Below are 7,498 nucleotides of genomic sequence, written 5' to 3'. Positions count from 1 at the left end.
TCTCGCTCTTGCTCAGGCTGGTCTCGAACTCCTGACCTTGAGCGATCCATCCGCCTCAGCCTCCCAGAGTGCTAGGATTACAGGCGTGAGCCACCGTGCCCGGCCACATGTTTACCTTTTTAAAAATAATAAGGCTATACACATGTATCTACCACCAAGGTTATAAAACAGAATATGTTGTTTGGATTTAGTTGCTGTCTCAGTGCCACCATATAAAAGTAATATAACGAGGCAGTAATGGAGAAAAAATTCCTAGTATAAAGGAGAGCAAAATGCAGGTTATGATTATACTATGAATGAAAGTTATTCATTGCTTTTAGTGCCACTGACTTTACTAAAATAAAATTGTTCATTAGCAATTTTTACCTTTATAAAAGTAAAGGATTTATAAAGAAATTGTATGGAAACTATATAAACGTTTGGTGATTCTGTTGACCTCTTCAATATAATTGATGATTTGTCTCTGTTTTCATTTTCAACTTTTTCCCCCTTTAGGCGAAGAGGCAACAGCGAAAACTCAACTTCTTAATCACCCAGACAGAATTGTATGCCCATTTCATGAGTCGCAAACGAGACATCGGTCATGATGGTATCCAGGAAGAAATCCTAAGGAAACTGGAAGACAATTCTACCCAGAGACAAATTGACATTGGTGGAGGAGTGGTAGTTAACATCACACAGGAGGATTATGGTGAGTCCTGAGTCAGGAGTTAGAGGAAGTGGGTACCCTGATTTTTCAAATATTGGATTACATACATTATTAATTCTTGTAAGTGTTGTCTTGTTTCATTGGTAATATTGATCAGAAAAGGGGGATTTATTGTATTGGAGTAAGGAAAGTGTGTGTTTCTATAAAACAAGCCTATAAAATAACTTATTAAAGAATTTTTAAAAAGGAAAGAGTATGGTTATGTGATCTTGCAAATTTGGAAATAAATTTTATTTGTTGTGATTTGTTCATAGAAATAAAAGGTATTGATCTGAATTCAGTGAACATGTTTGAGCAGAGAAAAATAATCTCTTGTATAGCAAGATTCTTGCTTACACAGGCATGAGAAAGAAACTGTTCAGTTTTGGTGTTTTCGTGACTGAAAGGGGAGGAAGGAATTGGGGTGAAGTTTGAAAGGAATTTCACAGAGAATAGTGATTCAGATCATGCTGAGCTAGAAATAAAAGAGAGCAGAAGTGTTTTAGAGTATCCTGGGAGTTACACGTCTGTCTGTCTTCTGTTTAAATAGTTTCACCGAGCATAAACATAATGAAAATTTGAATCCTCAGTGTCTTGCTTTTCCTGCCAGTTGGCATCAAGTCATAGAAGAAATGCCAGGGCTGAGAGATAGTGGACCTCAGGTGGTTTTTGTGAGCTAGCTTTGGCTACTGGAGACTATGGCAGCCCTCTGCCTCCATGGCACTTCTAGCTCCTTATCTCTAAGAATTTAGCCTTTCTCTTCCCCCACCTTCTGTGAGCTTAGGGATAAGTGGAATGAGGGAGTTAGTGGTCCACACGTGTAAATTGCATCTTTGGAGGAGATTAATTGATGAAGTGTGATAATCTACAAGTTTTCCTTTTCAGATAGTAACCATTTCAAAGCCCAAGCCCTGAAGAATGCTGAAAATGCTTACCATATTCACCAAGCTCGGGTAAGTCTTAAAAATGAAAAGGTACCATGTAATTGGCCCTGGAAATACCTCACAATCCTTTACTTAGGTGGTCTTCCTTTAGTCTTAGTCACACTTTCAGTTGTGATAAAGGCACTGGCCAGCTTGTGTACGTGTGTGACCATGTGTATAGAGTCCTGGGGGCTGCATTTCTGTTTACTTTAGAGTAGTAGCAATACTTGAGGAAAGGCAGAAAAACTGGCATTCACTTGCCTAAGCTTTAGGAGTGTGTTGATTTAAAGTTAGAATAGTTTGTGTATTTTTTTTTCTCTTGATTAATCAGGGGTAATATAGTATGAAATGTATTGTGGTTATTTAGTGAAAAAGACCACCATGCTCTTGGCTTATTGAGAGAGCTGTATCATACTTGGAAAAAACTGCTAAGTTATTATTTTCTTTCACTTTAGTGATAACTTGCTCTGTGTTATTCATGATATAGTGATGTTTAATAAAATCAGAATGAAATTGCAGTTAGGTTGAACTAAGTAAAGAAAATGCAATTTTCTGCATAGGAGACTATTTAACTTTGACAGGGTCCAAGTCGATGATAGGCACAGAACAACCTTCCCCCAACCATCCCTAACCAAACAAATTTTATGTCAAATCTTTAACAAATTCCTTGAAGCTAATAATGTTATAATATGGTATAGTGGATGTTCATCAAAAACATTATATTCCTAATATAATTGTTATATTAAATAATGAGTAATATACTTTATTATAATGTTTTATGTATATCATGTTACGTTATGTTATCAGATTATTTTGTCAGAAATTTTGTTCCAGTTATTTTTCTTAGCACAGGATAGATATATTGTTATTGTGAATTTTATTTGCATTTAATATTTTTTCCTCTTATATTTTTCTTCTACTTTTTAAAATTTTCCAGACAAGGTCATTTGATGAAGATGCAAAAGAAAGTCGAGCAGCTGCCCTACGGGCCGCAAACAAGTCTGGCACTGGGTTTGGGGAAAGTTATAGCCTAGCAAATCCATCTATCCGGGCTGGTGAGGATATTCCACAGCCCACAATTTTTAATGGCAAATTGAAAGGTTATCAGCTGAAAGGCATGAATTGGTTGGCCAATCTCTATGAACAGGTGAATTTTAGCCTTCTGACTTTTGCTACCTTACTAATTCTCTCCATTTATTGTTTTCCTAAAGTCATCAGTTCAATGTAATTGTGAAATGAATACAAGATAATGTTTTATATTTCAGCCCTTTAAAAAACAATATTTATTATTTTTTTTATTTTTTTGAGACAGGGTCTCCTTCTGTTGCCCGGGCTAAAGTGCAGTAATGTCATCATAGCTCATTGCAATCTCAAACTCCTGGGCTCAAGCAATCCTACTACCTCAGCGTCCTGAGTAGCTAGGACTACAGGCTTGTGCCAACACACCTGGCTAATTTTTAAATTTTTTGTAGAGATGGTGTTTTACTATGTTGCCCAGGCTGGTCTAGAACTCCTAGCCTCAGGCAGTCCTCCTCCCTCAGCCTCCCAAAGTGCTAGGATTACAGGTGTTAGCCACTGGGCCTGGTTTCTAATCACATTTGTTTGAACGAGTCTCTTATCCTGGATAGTTACTTTTGGCAGTAGGTTGAACCCTATGTGATAAAACACACGAGGTGTTGAGCATTTTATTTTATTTTTCAGGGTATTAATGGCATTCTTGCAGATGAAATGGGCCTTGGTAAAACAGTACAGAGCATAGCCCTTCTGGCCCATCTGGCTGAGGTAGGTAGATGCAGTTTTTCTATCTTTCTCTTTCCAGAATTTAGGGTCATTTTCTATTGAGAATTAGCTACTTACAAAGCACTGTGCTCCCTACATTCTGTAGCATACCAGGACAGTAGGATTTGATCCTTGCCCTCAAGGCTTTTTACAAGGGGATGGTATAGTATAACTTCTTGGTTTTCAAGAGGTCTAGGACTATGTTGAGCATGTGTGGTTTGATAAACTCCCTCCCACTCAGTATTGATTACCACTAGTGTAGTGGCAAGGACACGGTAGTTAGAAGACCTTGATTAACATCTGAACTCTGTCCTTACTTGCAACATAAACTTGGGCAATTCACTTAATCTCTTTTCCAGTCAGTTCACTTTAACTCTCTGAGGCTTAGTTTCTTCTTCTGTAAAGTGAGCGTAAAGTGAGTGTTGTGACAATTAAATAAGAAAATTAAAACACTGAAAAAAGCTAAAGCTCTATATCAAGTAATGATAAAATTATTATGATCTAGTATAAGAAAAAACAATACATTTAAGCAAGTGTGTCATAAATGCTTTGTGAATGACATAAATTAGGACCTATAAGAGGCCAGAAAGGGTAGTAATTGCTTGGTATTTTTTTCTCAAGCTATATCCTAGCTTATGTTGTTATTATTAATATAGGATATTACTATTTCCTGTGAAGATTTGGGAACTAGGCACTATTTTTCTTGTTATAATGTGTTTCCTATTCTTAAACTCCTTGTCATTAATTATTAATTAATTAATATTAAATATCTTCAGTTTTTCTACAGTTGGCTGACCCAGTTTTTCTGTTACAGAGAGAGAACATTTGGGGACCTTTCTTAATAATTTCACCTGCTTCTACACTTAACAATTGGCACCAGGAGTTTACAAGATTTGTTCCTAAATTTAAGGTAAAAACCAACCCAACAAAAAAATCTGTTGCTGTTTAAAATAAGCTTTCTGACTCTTCTTTTGCTGCTTTACTAATTTACTTACTCATAATTGTTTTACATTTTTCCCATTGTTTCCAAAATAGCTTGCATATATTCACTATAAAATTTGTTGATGGGAGCAATAAGAGATGATATTTTACATTTAGCAATGTGAATTGACAGCTTCTGGTCAAACTGCCATGATAGAACATGTCTACCTTGTTAGGTTTAACATAGATTTTGACAAATCATATCATCAGGACATATATCCTGTAATTTATGATGTTGCTTGCTCCCTTCAAATCTATTCATAAATAATTCATTTTTTTTTTTTACTATAAAGCCTGATCTTTGGTCTTAGTCCAGCTTATAATGTTTAAAATAGATAATGTGAAAGTTAACTAATGTGAGAAAAAGAATTGAGTTTGAGGTAGGAAGTGATGAGCAGGGAAGTATGTTGTCTCAGGTAGGGCAAGACATAGACAAGATTTAAACGAGGGTTTAGTGATAGAAAGTTGTAGGGATGTATTAATAAAAAAGAATGGGCAGGGTTTATCATGTTGTTTGCAATTTAGAAGGGTGGAAAATGAGGTGATTATGTCTTCTGTCCCTAAAGGGGCATGGTCAGGAGGATTTTATGAAATATGTATCAAGAGGCCGGGCGCGGTAGCTCACGCCTGTAATCCTAGCACTCTGGGAGGCCGAGGTAGGCAGATCGTTTGAGCTCAGGAGTTCGAGACCAGCCTGAGCAAGAGTGAGACCCCATCTCTACTAAAAATAGAAAGAAATTAGCTGAACAACTACAAATATATATAGAAAAAAAATTAGCTGGGCATGGTGGCGCATGCCTGTAGTCCCAGCTACTTGGGAGGCTGAGGCAGGAGGATAGCTTGAGCCCAGGAGTTTGAGGTTGCTGTGAACTAGGCTGACGCCACGGCACTGTAGCCCGGGCAACAGAGCAAGGCTCTGTCTCAAAAAAAAAAAAAAGAAAGAAATATGTATCAAGAGCTGTTGACATGATCTCTCTAATTTTGGGTCTCCATAACAGTTTGATGCAGTTTAAAGGGCCTGGGGTAGCGTGGAGATGGGAGGTTTATGCTTTGTAAGGAATAGGAAATTGTCTGGGATTTCCCACTTGGGGGCAGCTTTACGGCTGTTGTTCTATCTTTGTTGCTGAATTGTAGATTTAGAAATTGTTTACAAGACACATTAGGTATGTAGCTTTTATCTTGGCTGACTCATTTTCATCTAAGAAGATGATGAGATCATTCTATGATAATTTATTGAATATTCTTAAATTGTTTGCCATATGGAATATGGAGATCACCGTCTTTTTCTCCCTCTTTTTTTCATATAATGTTCAGCACATGTTAAACAATCAGAATGTTGAAAAATAAAAAGTCTTATAAAAAATTTTCATAAAACCACTTAAGTTTCCAGTAGCTCCTCCACTGGCTGATAGATGGCAGTGTGGTACTACTAGTGTGATTGGTATCTCTCCTTTGATTTTATGCCTATGCCTGACACTAAGCTTTCATTTGTATGTTGAGCTTCTTTTTGAAAGTCTAGTTTAGGGATTAGTAAAATATAGCCTGTGGGCCAATTCTAGTTGCCACCTGTTTGATTTTTTTTTTTTCTATTGCCCCAGGTATTTTTTATTGTGATAAAATACACATAACATAAAATTTACCATTTTTACTGTTTTTGTTTTTTGGTTTTGTTTTTTTTTTGAGACAGGGTCTCGCTCTGTCTCCTGGGCTAGAATGTAGTGGTGTTAGCCTAGCTCACTGCAACCTCAAACTCCTGGGCTCAAGCGATCCTCCTGCCTCAGCCTCCCGAGTAGCTGGGACTACAGGCATGTGCCACCATGCCCCGCAATTTTTTCTATTTTTAGTAGAGATGGGGTCTCGCTCTTGCTCAGGCTGGTCTCGAACTCCTGAGCCCAAGCAGTCCTAGGCTTCGAAATGCTAGGATTACAGATGTGAGCCAGTGCACCTGGCCCCATTTTAACTGTTTTAAAGTGTACATATAGCAGCGTTAAGTAAATTCACAATGTTGTGCAACCATCACTGCTATCTAGTTCCAGAAGGTTTTTACCACCCTAAATGGAAACCCCCTACCCATTAAGCAGTCACTCCCTATTCCCCTCAGCCTACAGCCTCTGGCTACCACAAATCTGTTTTTTGGCACTGGGTTTGTTTATTCTGGACATTTCATAGAAATGGAATCATACAATATGTGGCCTTTTATGTCTGACTTCCTTAACTTAGTATAAAGTTTTTGAGCTTTACCCATGTTGTAGCATATGTCAGTGCTTTATTCCTTTTTTTTTGGCTAAATAGTATTCTGTTATATGTATATATCACATTCTGTTTGTCCATTCATTGGTTGATATTTGGGTTATTTCCAACTTTTTGCTGTTGTGAATAGCACTCCTGTGAACATTTGTGTGCAGTCTTTTGTTTGAATACATGTCCTGTTTTCACTTCTTTCGGGTATATAGCTTTGAGTGGATTGCTAGGTCATAATTCTACTTAGGAATCTGCCACTTTTTTTTTGTAAGGTCTGTAAGCTAAGAATAGTTTTTACATTTTTAAATTATTGATTTAAAAAGAATATTTCCTAAGATGTGGTATGTGACATTGAAATACATATATATTAGAACACAGCGACACTTTTATTTATGTATTACTTATGGCTCATTTGCAGTACAATAGCAGAGTTGAGTTGTGATGGAGACTGTGTGGACTACAAAGCCTAGAATCTTTACAGATAAGGTTTGCTGGCCCCTGCTGTAGCTGATTTATTGTTTCAGTTGCAATTCCTTTTTTATGTTGTCAGAAATGTGTTCACTTCCCTATAGAACATAGATGTAGACTCTGCTCAGGTGTGTAGTTAGATTATATTCAAAGACAGTTATATCTTTGATAGCATCCAAAAGTTCATTTTATTTGTCAGGTATCTGAGTAATATTCTTCATGGTTCTGCTATGATTAGTGCCTCAAACTTCCTCTTTGTTCCTTCTGACTTCCTTCTTTTTCCCCATGAAATGTGATTTATGTTATTTTAATAGTTACTGTACTAATTTTTATTCCTGAAATTGGTTATTCTATATGTTTTCTGTATCATTTTCTTCTCTATTATTCTTTTCCACTTTCTTTTTAAGCTTTTTTATTT

At 36.7% G+C, this 7,498-nt stretch overlaps 1 protein-coding gene across 1 annotated transcript in view; it reads left to right on the top strand.

Moving 5' to 3' along the window:
* The window catches only part of INO80 (INO80 complex subunit), a 145,860-nt gene that overhangs the window by 43,883 nt on the left and 94,479 nt on the right, over positions 1-7,498 (top strand). Inside the window, exons 10-14 of the mRNA XM_012649123.1 lie at positions 496-691; positions 1,574-1,641; positions 2,549-2,758; positions 3,313-3,393; positions 4,205-4,300. Of these exons, the coding sequence (XP_012504577.1) occupies positions 496-691; positions 1,574-1,641; positions 2,549-2,758; positions 3,313-3,393; positions 4,205-4,300 (651 nt within the window). The remainder of the gene's footprint in view (positions 1-495; positions 692-1,573; positions 1,642-2,548; positions 2,759-3,312; positions 3,394-4,204; positions 4,301-7,498) is intronic.

The sequence above is a fragment of the Propithecus coquereli genome, unplaced genomic scaffold (assembly GCF_000956105.1).
Source record: "Propithecus coquereli isolate 6110/MARCELLA unplaced genomic scaffold, Pcoq_1.0 Scaffold3, whole genome shotgun sequence".
NCBI classification, from domain to species: domain Eukaryota; kingdom Metazoa; phylum Chordata; class Mammalia; order Primates; family Indriidae; genus Propithecus; species Propithecus coquereli.
Note: the sequence above shows the minus strand (reverse complement) of the source record. Positions and strands in the feature narration are given on the sequence as shown.